Here is a 22,961-nt window from a genome sequence, read left to right on the forward strand (position 1 = left end):
AGACTGTCCCGTCGGGGTAGGATGGAAGACTTCTGGTTAGATGGGCCCTCCGCCCTGCTTGGAGGAAGCAGGCGCAGGGTAAGAAATTCTCCTCGCAAAAGTGGATCTGTCCCTTCCTCCGCAAAGAAGTCCAAGATGCCTCGAATCAGATGTGTTGGCTGACTGATTGATTAGCAGGAACTGAGAGCTTGGCTCATATCCATCCAAAGAGGATGGAGAAGTCCCTTTCTAGAAGCAGCATGGCTAAGTGGAAAGAGCCCAGACTTTGGAGTCAGAGGTCATGGGTTCAAATCTTGGCTATGCCGACTGTCACCTGTGTGACTTTCGGCAAGTCACTTCACTTCTCTGGGCCTCAGTTACCTGATCTGGAAAATGGGGATTCAAACTATGAGCCCCCCATGGGGTAACCTGTTCAGTGCTCTACACACAGTAAGCGCTCAATAAATACGATTGAATGAATGAACCTGATCACCTTGTAACCTCCCCAGCGCTTAGAACAGTGCTTTGCACATAGTAAGCGCTTAGTAAGCTCAACATGTCCAAGATGGAACTCATTGTCTTCCCTCCCAAACCCTGCCCTCTCCCTGAGTTTCCCATCTCTGTTGACGGCACTACCATCGTTCCCGTGTCATAAGCCCACAACCTTGGTGTCATCCTCGACTCCGCTCTCTCATTCACCCCTCACATCCAAGCTGTGACCAAAACCTGCCGGTCTCAGCTCCACAACATTGCCAAGGTCCGCCCTTTCCTCCCCATCCAAACCGCTACCCTGCTCGTTCAAGCTCTCATCCTATCCCGTCTGGACTACTGCATCAGCCTTCTCTCTGATCTCCCATCCTCGTGTCTCTCCCCACCTCAATCCACACTTCATGCTGCTGCCCGGATTGTCTTCGTCCAGAATCACTCTGGGCATGTTACTCCCCTCCTCAAAAATCTCCAGTGGCTACCAAACAATCTGCACATCAGGCAGAAACTCCTCACCCTGGGCTTCAAGGCTGTCCATCACCTCGCCCCCTCCTGCCTCACCTCCCTTCTCTCCTTCTCCAGCCCAGCCCGCACTCTCCGCTCCTCTGCCGCTAATTTCCTCACCGTACCTCGTTCTCGCCTGTCCCGCCATCGACCCCCGGCCCACGTCATCCCCCGGGCCTGGAATGCCCTCCCTCTGCCCCTCCGCCAAGCTAGCTCTCTTCCTCCCTTCAAGGCCCTACTGAGAGCTCACCTCCTCCAGGAGGCCTTCCCACACTGAGCCCCTTCCTTCCTCTCCCCCTCGTCCCCCTCTCCATCCCCCCCATCTTACCTCCTTCCCTTCCCCACAGCACCTGTATATATGTATATATGTTTGTACATATTTATTACTCTATTCATTTATTTATTTATTTTACCTGTATATATCTATTCTATTTATTTTATTCTGTTAGTATGTTTGGTTTTGTTCTCTGTCTCCCCCTTTTAGACTGTGAGCCCACTGTTGGGTACGGACTGTCTCTATATGTTGCCAACTTGTACTTCCCAAGCGGTTAGTACCGTGCTCTGCAAACAGTAAGTGCTCAATACAGACGATTGATTGATTGATTGATTAATAAATGTCATCATTATTATTATTATAGACGTGTCACTGTGGGAGGGGACAGAAGATCCTTGTTAAATGGGAGCAGTGATGGAGGGACAGCATGACCTAATGGAAAGGACCCCGGCCTAAGAGTCAGAGGACCTGGGTTCTAATCCTGCTCCAGCACGTCCCTGCTGTGTTACCTTGGGAAAGTCAGTTAACTTTTCTGTGCCTCAGTTTCCTTATCTGTAAAATGAGAATTCACTGTCTGTTCTTGCTCCTACTTGAGCTCCATGTGGGACAGGAATTGTGTCCATCCTGGTTAACTGGAAACTACCCCAGTGCTTAGAATAGTGCTTGTCATGTAGTAAGCACTTAACAAACATCATAATAAGGATGGGACTCCCACCCTGCTCAGGAAAGGTAGACCCAAACTAGGTGACAACAGACCCAGGTCTGTCTTCTCACTCAAGCCATCAGTGGTATTTAATGAGAAGCAGCGTGGCTCAATGGAAAGAGCACAGGCTTTGGAGTCAGAGGTCATGGGTTCGAATCCCTACTCTGCCAACTGTCAGCTGTGTGACTTTGGGCAAGTCACTTCACTTCTCTGGGCCTCTGTTACCTCATCTGTAAAGTGGGGATTAAGACTGTGAGCTGCACGTGGGACAACCTGATCACCTGATAACCTTGCCAGCGCTTAGAATAGTGCTTTACACATAGTAAGTGATTAATAAATGCCATTATTATTATTATTATTATTATCATTATTATTATTGGGCAACTACTGTGTGAAGGGCATTGTCTAAGCACTTGAAGAGTACAACAGAGAAAGAAGACGCTATCTCAGCCTTCAAAGAGCTTAGAGTCTACCAGAGGAGACAGGTACAAAATAAATTACAGATAGAAGGTGAGAAAGGAACATTTGATGTGTAGATAACTGAGTGTTTAAATCATCTTCTCCATCCGCCTCTAGCTGTCCACAGCTCCCTACAGCCCACAGTGAAGACCGGTCACTTCACTGGTCCGTGCCTCAGTTATCCCATCTGTAAAATAATTATATTATTTGTTAAGCGCTTTCTATGTGCCAAGCACTGTTCTAAGCGATGGGATATATACAAGGTAATCAGGTTGCCCCATGTGGGGCTCATCCTGTTAACCCCCATTTTGCAGATGAGCTAACTGAGGCACAGAGAAGTTAAGTGATTTCCCCAAGGTCACACAGTAGACAAGTGGTGGAGCCAGGATTAGAACCCACGTCCTCTGACTCCCAAGCCCGAGCTCTTTCCACCAAGCCACGAAAATGAGAATTAATTCTGTGAGCCCCATGTGGGACAAGGATTGCGTCCATCCTGATAGCTTATATTTACCTCAGAGCTTATTATAGTGCCTGGCACATAGTAAGCACTTAAGAAATGCCATAAAGAAAAAGAAAGGAAGAGGTATTTCTCCCCCCAACCCCGGAACTATAAGGATGTTGACCCTCATCAACGCTGGCCCAGGATCACAACAGACCAGGAGTCCAGTCAGTGCCTTGAAGTTCATTCATCTTTATTGAGCACTTACTGCTTGCAGAGTACTGTATTAAGCACTTGAGAGAGTACAGTACAACAATAAATAGACATGTCCCCTGCCCATAATGAGTTTACAGTCTAGAGGGATAAAGCAGCTCTAGAATTTGAACTCAGGAATTCCTGTTTACCAGTGCTTTCAAGTGTTGGCTCGCTAGGTGCTCCACAAAGTGGCTTAGTTGGCTACCATCTAAGTGGTAAGTGGCGATCATCTAAGTGGAAGTGGCTACCTAAACATCTGCACGATCTCTGCCCCTCTCCCACTCCGACTCTGAGGAGCCAGGATGGGAGTCGGGGATGGATCTAGCTGGAATCAGGAGATGACGTTTTAGAGACCTCGGCTAGTGCTGCTTAAGATTTGGGAAAGGACAGTCCAGAGGTGCAATCTAGAGACTCACCCTCCCTCTTCCCGATGCCAGAATCGCTGGGGTCCATTTCCTTTCCAAGAGAGCCGATCCCCACTCCCACATGCACGCAGTTGGGATCTGCAATCTCAGCTCTACGATCCTGGAATCAGCTTGGAAATATAGTGTTGGGGGAGTTCCCCAAGGACCACCCGGCCCCGGTGACGACCTCTTTGGGGAATGGCAAAGAAAGACTCAGGGATGCTCCCAGGACTCATGACTCCTTGACTCTTTGGAGTGTTTATGATGCGGAAGCAGTGTGGCTAAGTGGGAAGAGCACGGGCTTTGGAGTCGGAGGTCATGGGTTCAAATCCTGGCTCCGCCAATTGTCAGCTGTGTGACTTTGGGCAAGTCACTTCACTTCTCTGGGCCTCAGTTCCCTCTTCTGTAAAATGGGGATTAAGACTGTGAGCCCCCCGAGGGACAGCCTGATCACCTTGTAACCTCCCCAGCGCTTAGAACAGTGCTTTGCACATAGAAAGCACTTTACGAATGTCATCATTAGCATAGTAAGCACTTAACAAATTCCATCATTATCACAGTAAGCGCTTAACAAATATCATAGTCACTGTCATAATTGTTATAAATTCCCTTTAAGAAGAAGGGAAAGCTTATAACTGATCATTGATTCTAAGGTGGTTTTATCTTAAGGTATTTTTAGGCACTTGCTGTGTGCCAAACACTGTTGTAAGCACTGAGGTAGATAGAAGGTAATTAGGCTGGACATAGTCCCTGTCTTGCATCCGACTCACACTCCAAGTGATTGTCAAGGAAAAGGACTCATGCCACTGTGAAGAACTCACTTTCAATCTAATAGTCCTCCTAGTAGCGATCCAACCCCGAAAAGACGTTCCTCCTCAAGATTTTCCTGAGGGCATCTCGGACATTTTGATTCCTTAGGCTGTAGATCAGGGGGTTGAGCATGGGGACCACAGTGGTACAAAACAAGGAGGATACTCTCCCCTCACCCGAAGAGTCTCCTGAAAAAGGCTTCAGATATGTGAACACCCCAGACCCAAAGAAAAGGACGACGACAATTATGTGGGAACTACAGGTGCCCAGGGCCTTGGCCCTGCCTCGGCCAGAGCTGACGTGCAGGACGCAGGCGAGGATGCGGGCGTAAGAACTGAGGATGCCCACGCTGGTGGCTGCCATGTTGAAACCCCCGCTGGCAAAGACCACCAGTTCATTGATGTCGGTGCGGGAGCAGGAGAGGGCGAGGAGGGGGCGGATGTCGCAGAAATAGTGATTGATGACGTTCTTTCTACAGAAGGACAACCTCAGCATACAGGCGGTGTGGACAGCTGCACAAACAGAGCCTGTGGTGTAGACGCCGGCCACTAGCATGGAGCAGGCCCTAGGGGACATGATGGTGCCATAGAGCAGAGGGTGGCAGGTGGCTACATAGCGGTCGTAGGCCATGACGGTCAGCATGAAGCCGTCGGCGATGATGAAGATGAGGAATAAGTGGAGTTGGGTCATGCAGGCAGGATAGGAGATGGAGTTGGTCCCCGCCACGAAGCCCGCCAGCGTCTTGGGGGTGGTGACAGAGGAGTAGCAGAGATCGATGAAGGACAGATTGGTGAGGAAGAAGTACATGGGGGTGTGGAGCGGAGCGCTCAGCCTGATTAAGGTGATCAGGCCCAGGTTCCCCACCGCCGTGACCACGAAGATGGCCAGGAGCAGGAGGAAGAGTGGGAGTTGCAGATCCGGACGCTCCGTCAGGCCCGCTAGGATAAACTCCGTCACCAGAGAGTGGTTCCCCGTGGCCATTCTCCCCTCAGGCTGTCCTGTCGGGGTAGGATGGAAGACTTCTGGTTAGAGGGGACCTCCGCCCTGCTTGGAGAGAGCAGGCGCAGGCTAAGAAATTCTCCTCGCCCAAGTGGATCTGTCTCTTCCTCCGCAAAGAAGTCCAAGATGCCTTGAATCGGATATGTTGGCTGACTGACTGATTAGCAGGAACTGAGAGCTTGGCTTATATCCATCCAAAGAGGATGGAGAAGTCCCTTTCTAGAAGCAGCATAGCTCAGTGGAAAGAGCCCGGGCTTTGGAGTCAGAGGTTATGGGTTCAAATCCCACCTCCACCGTCAGCTGGGTGACTTTGGGCAAGTCACTTCACTTCTCTGGGCCTCAGTTACGTCATCTGGAAAATGGGGATTAAGATTGTGAGCCCCCCGTGGGACAACTCGATCACCTTGTAACCTCCCCAGCACTAAGAACAGTGCTTTGCACATAGTAAGCACTTAATAAATGCCATCATTATTATTATTATAGAAGGGTCACTGTGGGAGAGGACAGAAGATCTTTGTTAAATGGGAGCAGTGATGGAGGGACAGCATAACCTAACAGAAAGGACCCGGGCCTAAGAGTCAGAGGACCTGGGTTCTAATCCTGCTCCAGCACTTGCCTGCTGTGTAACCTTGGGAAAGTCATTTAATTTTCTGTGCCTCAGTTTCCTCATCTGTAAATTGACAATTCACTGCCTGTTCTCCCTCATATTTGAGCTCCATGTGGGACAGGAATTGTGTCCATCCCAGGAATTGTGTCCATCCTGGTTAACTGGAAACTACCCCAGTGCTTAGAATAGTGCTTGTCATGTAGTAAGTGCTTAACAAACATCATAATAAGGATGGGACTCCCACCCTGCTCAGGAAAGGTAGACCCAAACTAGGTGACTACAGACCCAGGTCCATCTTCTCACTCAAGCCATCAGTGGTATTTATTGAGAAGCAGCGTGGCTCAGTGGAAAGAGCCCGGGCTTTGGAGTCAGAGGTCATGGGTTCGAATCCCTACTCTGCCAACTGTCAGCTGTGTGACTTTGGGCAAGTCACTTCACTTCTCTGGGCCTCAGTTGCCTCATCTGTAAAGTGGGGATTAAGACTGTGTTAGCCCCACGTGGGACAACCTGATCACCTGGTAACCTCCCCAGAGCTTAGAACAGTGCTTTGCAGATAGTAAGAAGTGCTCAATAAATGTCATTATTATTGTTATTATCGAGCACCTACTGAGAAAAGAGCCCTTGCTAAGCACTTGGAGAGTACAACAGAATAAGAAGACACTATCTCTGCCTTCAAAGAGCTTAGCGTCTACCAGAGGAGACAGGTACAAAATAATTTACAGATAGAAGGTGAGAAAGGAACATTTGATGTGTAGATAACTGAGTGTTTAAATCACCTTCTCCATCCTCCTCTAGCAGTCCACAGCTCCCTACAGCCCACAGTGAAGACCAGTCACTTCACTGCTCCGTGCCTCAGTTATCCCATCTGTAAAATAATTACGTTATTTATTAAGCGCTTTCTATGTGCCAAGCACTTTTCTAAACACTGGGATATATACAAGGTAATCAAGTTGCCCCACATAGGGCTCACACCTTTATCCTCCATTTTGCAGATGAGCTAACTGAGGCACAGAGAAGTTAAGTGATTTTCCCAAGGTCACACAGCAGACAAGAGGTGGAGCCAGGATTAGAACCCACATCCTCTGACTCCCAAGCCCGAGCTCTTTCCACTAAGCCACGAAAATGAGAATTAATTCTGTGAGCCCCATGTGGGACAAGGATTGCGTCCATCCTGATAGCTTATATTTACCTCAGAGCTTAGTAGAGTGCCTGGCACATAGTAAGCACTTAAGAAATACCATAAAGGAAAAGAAAAGAAGAGGGGTTTCTCCCCCCCACACCCGATAAGGATGTTGACCCTCATCAACGCTGGCCCAGGATCACAACAGACCTGGAGTCCGGTCAGTACCTTGAAGTTCATTCATATTTATTGAGCACTTACTGAGTGCAGAGCACTGTATTAAGCACTTGAGAGAGTACAGTGCAAAAATAAACAGACATGTCCCCTGCCCATAATGACTTTAAAGTCTAGAGGGATAAGGCAGCTCTAGAATTTGAACCCAGGAATTCCTGTTTGCCAATGTTTACAAGTGTTGGCTCGCTCGGTGCTCCACTACGTGGCTTAGTTGGCTACCATCTAAGTGGTAAGTGGCGATCATCTAAGTGGAAGTGGCTACCTAAACATCTGCACGATCTCTGCCCCTCTCCCGTTCAGACTCTGAGGAGCCAGGATTGGGGTCGGGGATGGAGCTAGCTGGAATCAGGAGATGGTGTTTTAGAGACCTCAGCTACCGCTGCTTAAGATTTGGGAGAGGACATTCCAGAGGTGGAATCTCGAGACTCACCCTCCCTCTTCCCGATGCCGGAGTCGCTGGGGTCCATTTCCTTTCCAAGAGAGCCGATCCCCACTGCCACACGCACACAGTTGGGATCTGCAATCTCAGCTCTACGATCCTGGAATCAGCTTGAAAATATAGTGTTGGGGGAGTTCCCCAAGGACCACCCGGCCCCGGCGACGACCTCTCTGGGGAATGGCAAAGAAAGATTCGGGGATGTTCCCAGGACTCATGACTCTCTCCTCGACACTTCGGAGTGTTTATGATGTGGAAGCAGTGTGGCTAAGTGGAAAGAGCACGGGCTTTGGAGTTAGAGGTCATGGGTTCAAATCCCATCTCTGCCAATTGTCAGGTGTGTGACTTTGGGCAAATCACTTCACTTCTCTGGGCCTCAGTTCCCCCTTCTGTAAAATGGGGATTAAGACTGTGAGCCCCCCGAGGGACAGCCTGATTACCTTGTAACCTCCCCAGCGCTTAGAACAGTGCTTTGCACATAGTAAGCGCTTAACGAATGGCATCATTATAATAGTAAGCACTTAAAAAATGCCATCATTATCACAGTAAGCGCTTAACAGATATCATAGTTCTTGCCATAATTGTTATAAATTCCATTTAAGAGGAGGGGAAAGCTTGTAACTGATCATTCATTCTAAGGTGGTTTTATTTTAAGGTATTTTTTAAGCACTTGCTGTGTGCCAAACACTGTTGTAAGCACTGAGGTAGATAGGAGGTAATTAGGCTGGACATAGTCCCTGTCTTGCATCCGGCTCACACTCCAAGTGATTGTCCGGACAAGGACTCATGCCACTGTGAAGAACTCACTTTCAATCTAATAGTCCTCCTAGTAGCGATCCAACCCCGAAAAGACGTTCCTCCTCAAGATTTTCCTGAGAGCGTCTCGGACATTTTGATTCCTTAGGCTGTAGATCAGGGGGTTGAGCATGGGGACCGCAGTGGTATAAAACAAGGAGCACACTCTTCCCTCACCCGGAGACTCTCCTGAAGAAGGCTTCAGATACGTGAACGCCCCAGACCCAAAGAAAAGGACGACAGACATGATGTGGGAACTGCAGGTTCCCAGGGCCTTGGCCCTGCCTCGGCCAGAGCCGATGCGCAGGACGCAGGCAAGGATGCGGGCGTAAGAGCTGAGGATGCCCACGCTGGTGGCCGCCGTGTTGAAACCCCCGCTGGCAAAGACCACCAGTTCATTGATGTCAGTGCTGGAGCAGGAGAGGGCGAGGAGGGGGCGGATGTCGCAGAAATAGTGATTGATAACGTTCTTTCTACAGAAGGACAACCTCAGCATACAGGCGGTGTGGAGAGCTGCACAAAGAGAACCCGTGATATAGACGCCGGCCACCAGCATGGAGCAGGCCCGAGGGGACATGACGGTGCCATATAGCAGAGGGTGGCAGATGGCTACATAGCGGTCGTAGGCCATGACGGTCAGCATGAAGCCGTCGGCGCTGACGAAGATGAGGAATAAGTAGAGTTGGGCCATGCAGGCGGCATAGGAGATGGAGTTGGTCACTTCCACAAAGCCCGCCAGCATCTTGGGGGTGATGACGGAGGAGTAGCAGAGATCGATGAAGGACAGGTTGGTGAGGAAGAAGTACATGGGGGTGTGGAGCGGAGCGCTGAGCCTGATTAAGGTGATCAGGCCCAGGTTCCCCACCGCCGTGACCACGAAGATGCCCAGGAACAGGAGGAAGAGGGGGAGTTGCAGATCTGGACGCTCCGTCAGCCCCGTCAGGATAAACTCCGTCACCGGAGAGTGGTTCCCCGCGGCCATTCTCTGCTCAGACTGTCCTGTTGGGGTAGGATGGAAGACTTCTGGTTAGAGGGGCCCTCCGCCCTGCTTGGAGGAAGCAGGTGCAGGCTAAGAAATTCTCCTCACTCAAGTGGATCTGTCCCTTCCTCCGCAAAGAAGTCCAAGATGCCTCGAATCGGATGTGTTGGCTGACTGATTGATTAGCAGGAACTGAGAGCTTGGCTCATATCCATCCAAAGAGGATGGAGAAGTCCCTTTCTAGAAGCAGCGTGGCTCAGTGGAAAGAGCCCAGACTTTGGAGTCAGAGGTCATGGGTTCAAATGCCGGCTCCGCCAACTGTCACCTGTATGACTTTGGGCAAGTCACTTCACTTCTCTGGGCCTCAGTTACCTCATTTGAAAACTGGGGATTCAAACTGTGAGCCCCCCGTGGGACAACCTGATCACCTTGTAACCTCCCCAGCGCTTGGAACAGTGCTTTGGACATAGTAAGCGCATAATAAATGCCATCATTATTATTATTATTATAGAAGGGTCACTGTGGGAGGGGACAGAAGTTCCTTGTTAAATGGGAGCAGTGATGGAGGGACAGCATAACCTAACGGAAAGGACCCGGGCCTAAGAGTCAGAGGACCTGGATTCTAATCCTGATACAGCACTTGCCTGCTGGGTAACCTTGGGAAAGTCAGTTAACTTTTCTGTGCCTCAGTTTCATCATCTGTAAATTGAGAATTCACTGCCTGTTCTCCCTCATATTTGCGCTCAGTAAATACGATTGAATGAATGAGTTAATGATGTTTATTTTTCTGTAATTCTGTTTATTCTGATGGTATTGATGCCTGTCTACTTGTTTTGTTTTGTTGTCTGTCTCCCCCTTCTAGACTGTGAGCCCGTTGTTGGGAAGGGATTGTCTCTGTTGCCGAATTGTACTTTCCAAGCGCTTAGTACAGTGCTCTGCACACAGTAAGCGCTCAATCAATACGATTGAATGAATGAATGAATCTGAGCTCCATGTGGGACAGGAATTGTGTCCTGTGGGGAACAGCAGGGCCAAGTAAACAAGGAACTGGGAGGAGAGCTGTGGCCAAAAGGCTGGTCTCTGTTATAACAACCTTCTACAGACAAGAGTTACTTGTTATCGGCCCTACGACCTTGCATAGACTGGTGTTGTTACCGGCCTTGAAGGTTACAGAATTGCGGTGTTAGCTATAAACACAGGAACATGCAAAAATACAGAATATGACTGAAAGATATGAAAGTCTTTCTGGTTAACCCAATTAACGATTTCGTGCTTACCCTAGCCGGAGTCCGTGCCTTCATACACCACAAATGGCGCCCGAACAGGGACTCGAAATCGGAACTCACGATCCGGTGGTGTACCCGCGGCTGGACGGAGGATATGAGTTCGTAAAAGCTCCGGCCGGAGACGTTAGGACATCACCGTTCCCAGGATGGACAGGTGAGCAGCTGTGGAAGAATTGACAGCATGGGGCCATCAGCCACGAGCGAGCAAAAATTACAGCTCGAAATATTACAGCGTATTTTGAAGGAGCAGGGGTTCAAGGTGCCACCTGCGCAGTTGGTCCAGTTATTAGTATGGATTTGGGATCATTGTACATGGTTCCTTGAAGGTGGTTCTTATGATCTAACCTTGTGGCAAAAGGTGGGCCGGGAGCTACAGACTCGTGAAAGCTTGTCCCAGCCCCTCCGTATGTATATGCTGTGCCTGCTACGGCGCAGCCTGCCTATGCCGGGGCCCTTTCGGGCTGCCGGCGGGAGGCATTGAGCCGAGGGGATGTACAGCTACCGCAAGCGATGCCGGTGGTGTGTCTTCCCAGGCGGCCGGCTCAGTATGACTCTCTCCCTTATGAGTTGCTTAAGGAGTTGCGGAAAAGTGTTCGCGATTATGGGTTACAGTCGTCCTACACAATGAAGCTAATAGTGGCTGTCTCTGAATCGTATGTGATGACACCCCATGACTGGTGCACTTTGCTGCGTTTGTTACTTAGCCAGGCACAGTACTCTGTGTGGGACTCTGAGTATCGGGAAGCTGTTACCCTGCAAGTTATGGATAATCTTGCTGACAATATTAAACTTGGGGTGGATGAGTTAGTAGGGCAAGGGCAGTTTGTCACACTCCAAGCACAGGTTCAATTAAACTGGGTGGCCTTTCCCCAGGCTGCCTCCTTAACCATGAAGGCGCTGAAACAAGTCCCTGCTGCGGGTCGACGGGAGACCTCTTTTGCTGCCGTCCATCAGGGTGCTCAGGAGCCTTATGTTACTTTTCTGAATGGGCTCCAAACTGCCATACAGCGTCAGATTGATTCAGAGGAGGCTCAGCGGTTGTTACTGTTTCAATTGGCAATTGAAAATGCTAATGTTGATTGCAGGAAGGCCTTGGATCCCCTGCGGAACAAGGCGAAGACACTATCGGACCTAATTAAGGCGTGCCAGAATGTTGGCTCTGAGCAGTTTAAGGCTGAAATGTTAGCCTCGGCCCTGGTGCAACAACTTACGGTAGCCCGGGCGGCGCCTCCTGATGCGGGGCTCAACACGGTCAGAATGCTTATGATCTGGAGCCTGATGGGGAATCTTTGCCTGCCTATCACGGGGAATGGTCTTTACTGGGCACATATCCTTGATCCACCCATCTTCAAACCTATAACCTGGTGGGATCCTACACCACCTATCGGGAATAATGACACTGAATGGATAGGTGGGGTATGGATGCCCCCGGCGACAGACGGAGGGCCTAACAATACTAGTTTTTTTGCTCTCAACAATACTGAGTTTGTAACTGACTTCCACCCCTTTGTCTGACAACTAGTAATGACAGCGACATTGGCCGTATTCCGGTGTCACCTCAGCAACACCTGATAGTGAGGGACAAACGTGGAACAAAGAATTATACTTTAATAAGCATCCCGGGCGTGTCTGGAACATCGTCTCTCCACAACCTGATGGAAGTGGGGATATATAACCCCGACTAGTCCCGTTGTACAGAGGACCCACTCGCAAACAACACATGGATAAACTGGCAGCCATGTCACGGGCTCGGTCCTGATCCTGTTAGCGTCAACGGAACTACGGGAACTATTTTGGACTGGGGCCCTCATGGGGTTTTGTGGGACCCGGCTAGCAACCACTCTGTTGGCATCGGCATCCATAATCACAGTGTATCCTGGCATGGCGGTGGGCTGGCTGGGCCTCTTTTACAGTTTTCTATGCCCACCAACAACACCGCCTCCCCATTACATACGGGAATTTGGCATTTAGGCTTCACGTTTATTAATCGTACCTTATGGAATCTCACCCTGTCTAATCATACAGCTAACGCTACACAGTTACGAACTGATCCAACTATGATTTGCACTTCACATCCTTACGTCTTTGCGATGGCACAAGCGGCTACCATAAGCCACTGCAACCACACTTACTGTATTAACCTGACCAATGTATGGTATGGGAATTGTTTCTCTTCTTTAGATGCACTCTTTATATTTAAACAAAAGAGGGGGAGATGTGGGGAACAGCAGGACCAAGTAAACAAGGAACTGGGAGGAGAGCTGTGGCTGAAAGGCTGGTCTCTGTTATCACAGCCTTGTACAGCAAGGGTTACTTGTTACCGGCCCTACGACCTTGCATAGACGGGTGTTACTTGTTACTGGCCTTGAAGGTAACAGAATTGCTGTGTTAGCTATAAACACAGGAACATGGAAAAATACAGAATGTGACTGAAAGATATGAAAGTCTTGCTGCTTAACCCAATAAATGATTTCGTGCTTACCCTAGCCGGAGTCCGTGCCTTCATGCACCACAGTGTCCATCCCAGGAATTGTGTCCATCCTGGTTAACTGGAAACTAGCCCAGTGCTTAGAATAGTGCTTGTCATGTAGTAGGCGCTTAACAAACATCATAATAAGGATGGGACTCCCACCCTGCTCAGGAAAGGTAGACCCAAACCAGGTGACTACAGACCCAGGTCCATCTTCTCACTCAAGCCATCGGTGGTATTTATTGAGAATCAGTGTGGCTCAGAGGAAAGAGCCCGGGCTTTGGAGTCAGAGGTCATGGGTTTGAATCCCTGCTCTGCCAACTCTCAGCTGTGTGACTTTGGGCAAGTCACTTCACTTCTCTGGGCCTCAGTTACCTCATCTGTAAAGTGGGGATTAAGACCGTGAGCCCCACGGGGGACAACCTGATCACCATGTAACCTCCCCAGCGCTTAGAACAGAGCTTTGCACACAGTAAGCGCTTAATAAATGGCATTATGATTATTATTATTGTTATTATTGAGCACCTACTGTGTAAACAGCATTGGCTAAGCATTTGGAGACTACAACAAGAATAAGAAGACACTATCTCTGCCTTCAAAGAACTTAGAGCCTACTAGAGGAGACAGGTACAAAATAATTTACAGATAGAAGGTGAGAAAGGAACATTTGATGTGTAGATAACTGAGTGTTTAAATCACCTTCTCCATCCACCTCTAGCAGTCCACAGCTCCCTACAGCCCACAGTGAAGACCAGTCACTTCACTGCTCCGTGCCTCAGTTATCCCATCAGTAAAATAATTACATTATTTGTTAAGCGCTTTCTATGTGCCAAGCACTGTTCTAAACACTGGGAAATATACGAGGTAATTAAGTTGCCCCACATGGGGCTCACACCTTTAGCCTCCATTTTGCAGATGAGCTAACTGAGGCACAGAGAAGTTAAGTGATTTCCCCAAGGTCACACAGCAGACAAGTGGTGGAGCCAGGATTAAAACCCATATCCTCTGACTCCCAAGCCCGAGCTCTTTCCACTAAGTCACGAAATTGAGAATTAATTCTGTGAGCCCCATGTGGGGCAAGGATTGTGTCCACCCTGATAGCTTATATTTACCTCAGAGCTTAGTATAGTGCCTGGCACATAGTAAGCACTTAAGAAACACCATAAAGAGAAAGAAAAGAAGAGGGATTTCTCCCCCCCACCCCCGGAACTATAAGGATGTTGACCCTCATCAACGCTGGTCCAGGATCACAACAGACCTGGAGTCTGGTCAGTACCTTGAAGTTCATTCATATTTATTGAGCCCTTACTGAGTGCGGAGCACTGTATAAAGCACTTGGGAGAGTACTGTGCAACAATAAACAGACATGTCCCCTGCCCATAATGAGTTTACAGTCTAGAGGGATAAGGCAGATCTAGAATTTGAACCCTGGAATTCCTGTTTGCAAGTGTTTACAAGTGTTGGCTTGCTAGGTGCTCCACTATATGGCTTAGTTGGCTACCATCTAAGTGGTAAGTGGAAATCGTCTAAGTGGAAGTGGCTACCTAAACATCTGCACGATCTCTGCCCCTCTCCCGCTCAGACTCTGAGGAGCCAGGATGGGAGTTGGGGATGGAGCTAGCTGGAATCAGCAGACGATGTTTTAAAGACCTCGGCTACCGCTGCTTAAGATTTGGGAAAGGACTTTCCAGGGGTGGAATCTCGAGACTCACCCTCCCTCTTCCAGAGGCTGGAGACACTGGGGTCCATTTCCTTTCCAAGAGAGCCGATCTCCACTCCCACACGCACACAGTTGGGATCTGCAATCTCAGCTCTACGATCCTGGAATCAGCTTGAAAATATAGTGTTGGGGGAGTTCCCCAAGGACCACCTGGCCCCGACGACGACCTCTTTGGGGAATGGCAAAAAAAGACTCGGGGAGGCTCCCAGGACTCATGACTCTCTCCTCGACTCCTCGGAGTGCTTATGACGTGGAAGCAGTTTGGCTAAGTGGAAAGAGCACGGGCTTTGGAGTCGGAAGTCATGGGTTCAAATCCTGGCTCCGCCAATTATCAGCTGTGTGACTTTGGGCAAGTCACTTCACTTCTCCGTACCTCAGTTCCCCTCTTCTATAAAATGGGGATTAAGACTGTGAGCCCCCCGAGGGACAGCCTGATTACCTTGTAACCTCCCCAGCGCTTAGAACAGTGCTTTGCACATAGTAAGCGCTTACCGAATGTCATCATTATCATAGTAATCACTTAACAAATGCCATCATTAGCACAGTAAGTGCTTAACAAATATCATAGTTATTGCCATAATTGCTATAAATTCCATTTAAGAGGAAGGGAAAGCTTGTAACTGATCATTGATTCTAAAGTGGTTTTATTTTAAGGTATTTTTTAAGTACTTGCTGTGTGCCAAGCACTGTTGCAAGCACTGATGTAGATAGAAGGTAATTAGGCTGGACATAGTCCCAGTCTTGCATCCGGCTCACACTCCAAGTGATTGTCTCCATCCTCGTGTCTCTCCCCACTTCAATCCATACTTCATGCTGCTGCCCGGATTGTCTTTGTCCAGAACAGCTCCGGGCATGTTACTCCCCTCCTCAAAAATCTCCAGTGGCTACCAATCAATCTGCGCATCAGGTAGAAACTCCTCACCCTGGGCTTCAAGGCTGTCCATCCATCCCCTCGCCCCCTCCTACCTCACCTCCCTTCTCTCCTTCTCCAGCCCAGCCCGCACCCTCCGCTCCTCCGCCGCTAATCTCCTCACCGTACCTCGTTCTCGCCTGTCCCGCCATCGACCCCCGGCCCACGTCATCCCCCGGCCTGGAATGCCCTCCCTCTGCCCATCCGCCAAGCTAGCTCTCTTCCTCCTTTCAAGGCCCTACTGAGAGCTCACCTCCTCCAGGAGGCCTTCCCACACTGAGCCTCTTCCTTCCGCTCCCCCTTGTCCCCTTCTCCATCCCCCTAATCTTACCTCCTTCCCTTCCCCACAGCACCTGTATATTTTTGTACATATTTATTACTCTATTTATTTAGAGAAATTAAGCACTTATGTAGGGAAGCAGCATGGCAGAGTGAATAGAGCACAGTCCTGGGAGTCAGAAGGTCCTGGGTTCTAATCCCAGCTCTGCCACTTGACTGCTGTGTGACCTTGGGCAAATCACTTAATTTCCCAGTGCCTCAGTTGTCACATCTGAAACTGAGAGACCGTGAGCCCCACTTGGGACAGGGACTGTGTCCAACCCAATTTGCTTGTAGCCACCCCAGCGTTTAGTACACTATCTGACACATAGTAAGCGCTTAACAAATACCACAATGATTATTATTATTATTATTTATTTATTTTACTTGTACATATCTATTCTATTTATTTTATTTTGTTAGTATGCTTGGTTTTCTTCTCTGCCTCCCCCTTTCAGACTGTGAGCCCACTGTTGGGTAGGGACTGTTTCTATATGTTGCCAACTTGTACTTCCCAAGCGCTTAGTACAGTACTCTGCACACAGTATGTGCTCAATAAATACGATTGATTGATTGATTGATTGATTGTCCGGACAAGGACTCATGCCACTGTGAAGAACTCACTCTCAATCTAGTAGTCCTCCTAGTAGTGATCCAATGCCATCATTATCACAGTAAGCGCATAACAAATACCATAGTCATTGCCATAATTGTTATAAATTCCATTTAAGAGGAAGGGAAAGCTTGTAACTGATCATTTATTCTAAGGTGGTTTTATTTTAAGGTATTTGTTAAGTGCTTGCTGTGTGCAAAACACTGTTGTAAGCACTGAGTTGGATAGAAGGTAATTAGGCTGGACATAGTCCCAGTCTTGCATCCAGCTCACACTCCAAGTGATGGTCTGGAAAAGGACTCATGCCACTGTGAAGAACTCACTTTCAATCTAATAGTCCTCCTAGTAGCGATCCAACCCCGAAAAGACGTTCCTCCTCAAGATTTTCCTGAGGGCGTCTCGGACATTTTGATTCCTTAGGCTGTAGATCAGGGGGTTGAGCATGGGGACCACAGTGGTATAAAACAAAGAGGACACTCTCCCCTCACCCGGAGACTCTCCTGAAGAAGGCTTCAGATATGTGAACCCCCCAGACCCAAAGAAAAGGACGACGGCCATGATGTGGGAACTGCAGGTGCCCAGGGCCTTGACCCCACCTCGGCCAGAGCCGATGTGCAGGACACAGGCGAGGATGCGGGCGTAAGAGCTGAGGATGCCCACACCGGTGACCGCCATGTTGAAACCCCCACTGGCAAAGACCACCAGGTCATTGATGTCGGTGCGGGAGCAGGAGAGGGCGAGGAGGGGGCGGATGTCGCAGAAATAGTGATTGATGACGTTCTTTCTACAGAAGGACAACCTCAGCACACAGGCGGTGTGGACAGCTGCACAAAGAGAGCCTGTGATGTATACGCCAGCCACCAGCACGGAGCAGGCCCGAGGCGACATGACCGTGCCGTATAGCAGAGGGTGGCAGATGGCTACATAGCGGTCGTAGGCCATGACAGTCAGCATGAAGCCTTCGGCGATGACGAAGAAGACGAAGAAGTAGAGTTGGGCCATGCAGGCCGGATAGGAGATGGAGTTGGTCCCCTCCACGAAGCCCGCCAGCATCTTGGGGGTGATGACGGAGGAGTAGCAGAGATCGATGAAGGACAGGTTGGTGAGGAAGAAGTACATGGGGGTGTGGAGTGGAGCGCTCAGCCTGATTAAGGTGATCAGGCCCAGGTTCCCTGCCGCCGTGACCACGAAGATGCCCAGGAATAGGAGGAAGAGCGGGAGTTGCAGATCTGGACGCTCCGTCAGCCCCACCAGGATAAACTCCGTCACTGGAGAGTGGTTCCCCGTGGCCATTCTCCCCTCAGGCTATCCTGTCGGGGTAGGATGGAAGACTGCTGGTTAGAGGGGACCTCCACCCTGCTTGGAGGAAGCAGGCGCAGGCTAAGAAATTCTCGTCGCCCAAGTGGATCTGTCCCTTCCTCCGCAAAGAAGTCCAAGGTGCCTAAAATCAGATGTATTGGTTGACTGATTGATTAGCAGGAACTGAGAGCTCGGCTCATATCCATCCAAAGAGGATGGAGAGGTCCCTTTCTAGAAGCAGCGTGACTCAGTGGAAAGAGCCCGGGCGTTGGAGTCAGAGGTCATGAGTTCAAATCCCGATTCCACCATTTGTCAGCTGTGTGACTGTTAGGTTAACGAAATATTTCTTCAGTTAACCAACGAATAAAGTTCAGACTCGCGACCACAAGTCCGCTTTTTTCAGAGAAAGAAGCACAGACACATAGCAATATAGGTGTATCGTTACAATTTTAATAGAAGGACCATTTTAATAGAAGGAAGGGAATACGAAAGAAGAATACAAAAAAGGGGGCCACAAAAAAGGGGTTACATCACCCATTCGGGGGAACACCAACTCCTGAAGTTTCATTCTGGGGAATCCCGGATTCAGCTTTCAGGGTCCCAAATGGGAAGGTCCCACGCAGAGCTTCCTCTCCGTGGGTGAGATTCCGAGTTAGCTCCCACGTAGGAGACTTAATAAACCCTTTGCAAACCAAGAAGGCATTTATGTTTCTATACTGTGGGAAATGGCCCATTTCCAGAGTACAGAGATAAGTTGTTTTTCTTCTCCTTTGTTTTGCAATTGGTTATCTGTCAAGCCCGGCCGAGGTTGCCCAGCAGACAGGTCGGTCTAGCCGTTGCCAAATCGAAGCCTATACTTAATGTGCAAGAGTTTATAAATTTACCCATTAATGACTTTGGGCAAGTCACTTCACTTCTCTGGGCCTCAGTTACCTCATCTGGAAAATGGGGATTCAAACTGTGAGCCCCCCGTGGGACAACCTGATCACCTTGTAACCTCCCCAGCGCTTAGAACAGTGCTTTGCACATAGTAAGTGCTTAATAAATGCCATCATTATTATTATTATAGAAGTGTCACTGTGGGAGGGGACAGAAGATCCTTGTTAAATGGGAGCAGTGAGGGAGGGACAGCATGACTTAACGGAAAGGACCCGGGCCTAAGAGTCAGAGGACCTGGGTTCTAATCCTGCTCCAGCACTTGCCTGCTGTGTGACTTGGGAAAGTCAGTTAACTTTTCTGTGCCTCAGTTTCCTCAGCTGTAAAATGAGAATTCACTGCCTGTTTTCGCTCCTACTTGCACTCCATGTGGGACAGGAATTGTGTCCATCCTGGTTAACTGGAAACTACCCCAGTGCTTAGACTAGTGCTTGTTATGTAGTAAGCGCTTAACAAACATCATAATAAGGATGGGACTCCCACCCTACTCAGGAAAGGTAGACCCAAACTAGGTGACTACAGACTCAGGTCCATCTTCTCACTCAAGCCATCAGTGGTATTTATTGACAAGCAGCGTGGCTCAGTGGAAAGAGCCCGGGCTTTGGAGTCAGAGGCCATGGGTTCGAATCCCTCCTCTGCCAACTGTCAGCTCTGTGACTTTGGGCAAGTCACTTCACTTCTCTGGGCCTCAGTTGCCTCATCTGTAAAGTGGGGATTAAAACTGTGTTAGCCCCACGTGGGACAACCTGATCACCTGGTAACCTCCCCAGCGCTTAGAACAGTGCTTTGCAGATAGTAAGAAGCGCTTAATAAATGTCATTATTATTATTATTATTATTATCGAGCACTGACTGTGTAAAGAGCCCTTGCTAAGCACTTGGAGAGTGCAACAGAATAAGAAGACACTATCTCTGCCTTCAAAGAGCTTAGAGTCTACCAGAGGAGACAGGTACAAAATAATTTACAGATAGAAGGTGAGAAAGGAGCATTTGATGTGTAGATAACTGAGTGTTTAAATCAGCTTCTCCATCCTCCTCTAGCAGTCCACAGCTCCCTACAGCCCACAGTGAAGACCGGTCACTTCATGGCTCCGTGCCTCAGTTATCCCATCTGTAAAATAATTACATTATTTGTTAAGCGCTTTCTATGTGCCAAGCACTGTTCTAAACGCTGGGATATATACAAGGTAATCAAGTTGCCCCACATGGGGCTCACACCTTTAACCTCCATTTTGCAGATGAGCTAACTGAGACACAGAGAAGTTAAGTGATTTCCCCACGGTCACACAGCAGACAAGTGGTGGAGCCAGTATTAGAACCCACATCCCCTGACTCCCAAGCCCGAGCTCTTTCCACTAAGCCACGAAAATGAGAATTAATTCTGTGAGCCCAATGTGGGACAAGATTTGCATCCATCCTGATAGCTTATATTTATCTCAGAGCTTAGTATAGTGCCTGGCACATAGTAAGCACTTAAGAAATACCATAAAGAAAAAGAAAAGAAGAGGGATTTCTCCCCCCCACACCCGATAAGGATGTTGACCCTCATCGACGCTGGCCCAGAATCACAACAGACCTGGAGTCCGGTCAGTGCCTTGAAGTTCATTCATATTTATTGAGCACTTACTGCATGCAGAGCACTGTATTAAGCACTTGAGAGAGTACAGTGCAAAAATAAACAGACATGTCCCCTGCCCATAATGAGTTTACCATCTAGGGGGATAAGGCAGCTCTAGAATTTGAACCCAGGCATTCCTGTTTACCAGTGTTTACAAGTGTTGGCTTGCTAGGTGCTCCACTACTTGGCTTAGTTGGCTACCATCTAAGTGGTAAGTGGCGATCATCTAAGTGGAAGTGGCTACCTAAACATCTGCACGATCTCTGCCCCTCTCCCTCTCAGACTCTGAGGAGCCAGGATTGGGGTAGGGGATGGAGCTAGCTGAAATCAGGAGATGGTGTTTTAGAGACCTCGGCTACCGCTGCTTAAGATTTAGGAGAGGACAATCCAGGGGTGAAATCTCGAGACTCACCCTCCCTCTTCCCGATGCCGGAGTCGCTGGGGTCCATTTCCATTCCAAGAGAGCCGATCCCCACTCCCACACGTACGCAGTGGGGATCTGCAATCTCAGCTCTACGATCCTGGAATCAGCTTGAAAATATTGTGTTGGGGGAGTTCCCCAAGGACCACCTGGCCCCGGCGATGACCTCTTTGGGGAATGGCAAAGAAAGACTCGGGGATGCACCCAGGACTCATGACTCTCTCCTCGACTCCTCGGAGTGTTTATGACGTGGAAGCAGTTTGGCTAAGTGGAAAGAGCACGGGCTTTGGAGTCAGAGGTCATCGGTTCAAATCCCAGCTCTGCCAATTGTCAGCTGTGTGACTTTGGCCAAGTCACTTCACTTCTCTGGGCCTCAGTTCCCTCTTCTGTAAAATGGGGATTAAGACTGTGAGCCCCCCGAGGGACAGCCTGATCACCTTGTAACCTCCCCAGCGCTTAGAACAGTGCTTTGCACATAGTAAGCGCTTAATGAATGTCATCATTAGCATAGTAAGCGCTTAACAAATGCCATCATTATCACAGTAAGCGCTTAACAAATATCATAGTTATTGCCATAATTGTTATAAATTCCATTTCAGAGGAAGGGAAAGCTTGTAACTGATCATTTATTCTAAGGTGGTTTTATTTTAAGGTATTTTTTAAGCACTTGCTGTGTGCCAAACACTGTTGCAAGCACTGAGGTAGATAGAAGGTAATTAGGCTGGACATAGTCCCTGTCTTGCATCCGGCTCGCACTCCAAGTGATTGTCTCCATCCTCGTGTCTCTCCCCACCTCAATCCATACTTCATGCTGCTGCCCGGATTGTCTTTGTCCAGAATCGCTCTGGGCATGTTACTCCCCTCCTCAAAAATCTCCAGTGGCTCCCAATCAATCTGCACATCAGGCAGAAACTCCTCCCCCTGGGCTTCAAGGCTGTCCATCCCCTCGCCCCCTCCTACTTCACCTCCCTTCTCTCCTTCTCCAGCCCAGCCCGCACCCTCCGTTCCTCTGCCGCTAATCTCCTCACCGTGCCTTGTTCTCGCCTGTCCCGCCATCGATCCCCGGCCCACGTCATCCCCCGGCCTGGAATGCCCTCCCTCTGCCCATCCGCCAAGCTAGCTCTCTTCCTCCCTTCAAGGCCCTACTGAGAGCTCACCTCCTCCAGGAGGCCTTCCCAGACTGAGCCCCTTCCTTCTGCTCCCCCTTGCCCCCTCTCCATCCCCCTCATCTTACCTCCTTCCCTTCCCCACAGCAACTGAATATATGTATATATGTTTGTACATATTTATTACTCTATTTATTTATTTATTTTACTTGTACATATCTATTCTATTTATTTTATTTTGTTAGTATGCTTGGTTTTGTTCTCTGTCTCCCCCTTTTAGACTGTGAGCCCACTCTTGGGTAGGGACTGTCTCTATATGTTGCCAACTTGGACTTCCCAAGAGCTTAGTACAGTGCTCTGCACACAGTACGCGCTCAATAAATGCGATTGATTGATTGATTGATTGATTGATTGTCCGGACAAGGGCTCATGCCACTGGGAAGAACTCACTTTCAATCTAATAGTCCTCCTAGAAGCGATCCAATGCCATGATTATTACAGTAAGCACTTAACAAATATCGTAGTCATTGCCATAATTGTTATACATTCCATTTAAGAGGAAGGGAAAGCTTGTAACTGATCATTTATTCTAAGGTGGTTTTATTTTTAGGTATTTCTTAAGTGCTTTGCTGTGTGCAAAACACTGTTGTAAGCACTGAGTTGGACAGAAGGTAATTAGGCTGGACATAGTCCCTGTCTTGCATCTGGCTCACACTCCAAGTGATTGTCCATTAAAGGACTCATGCCACTGTGAAGAACTCAATTTCAATCTAATAGTCCTC

General features: G+C 48.9%; 3 protein-coding genes across 3 annotated transcripts; all 3 read right to left on the minus strand.

Annotated features, from left to right (window-relative positions):
- Nucleotides 1-4,162: 4,162 nt before the first annotated feature.
- Nucleotides 4,163-5,516, minus strand: LOC119934606 (olfactory receptor 8B8-like). Its single transcript, XM_038754152.1, has one exon. The coding sequence runs from the start codon at nucleotides 5,292-5,294 to the stop codon at nucleotides 4,344-4,346; it is 951 nt and encodes a 316-aa protein (XP_038610080.1). The 5' UTR covers nucleotides 5,295-5,516; the 3' UTR covers nucleotides 4,163-4,343.
- A 3,019-nt stretch (nucleotides 5,517-8,535) lies between these two features.
- LOC119934136 (olfactory receptor 151-like) lies at nucleotides 8,536-9,495 on the minus strand. Its single transcript, XM_038753538.1, has one exon. The coding sequence runs from the start codon at nucleotides 9,484-9,486 to the stop codon at nucleotides 8,536-8,538; it is 951 nt and encodes a 316-aa protein (XP_038609466.1). The 5' UTR covers nucleotides 9,487-9,495.
- A 7,647-nt stretch (nucleotides 9,496-17,142) lies between these two features.
- LOC119934137 (olfactory receptor 8B8-like) lies at nucleotides 17,143-18,093 on the minus strand. Its single transcript, XM_038753539.1, has one exon. The coding sequence runs from the start codon at nucleotides 18,091-18,093 to the stop codon at nucleotides 17,143-17,145; it is 951 nt and encodes a 316-aa protein (XP_038609467.1).
- Between the last annotated feature and the right edge of the window lie 4,868 nt (nucleotides 18,094-22,961).

This window comes from Tachyglossus aculeatus, chromosome 11, assembly GCF_015852505.1.
Source record: "Tachyglossus aculeatus isolate mTacAcu1 chromosome 11, mTacAcu1.pri, whole genome shotgun sequence".
Taxonomy (NCBI): Eukaryota; Metazoa; Chordata; class Mammalia; order Monotremata; family Tachyglossidae; genus Tachyglossus; species Tachyglossus aculeatus.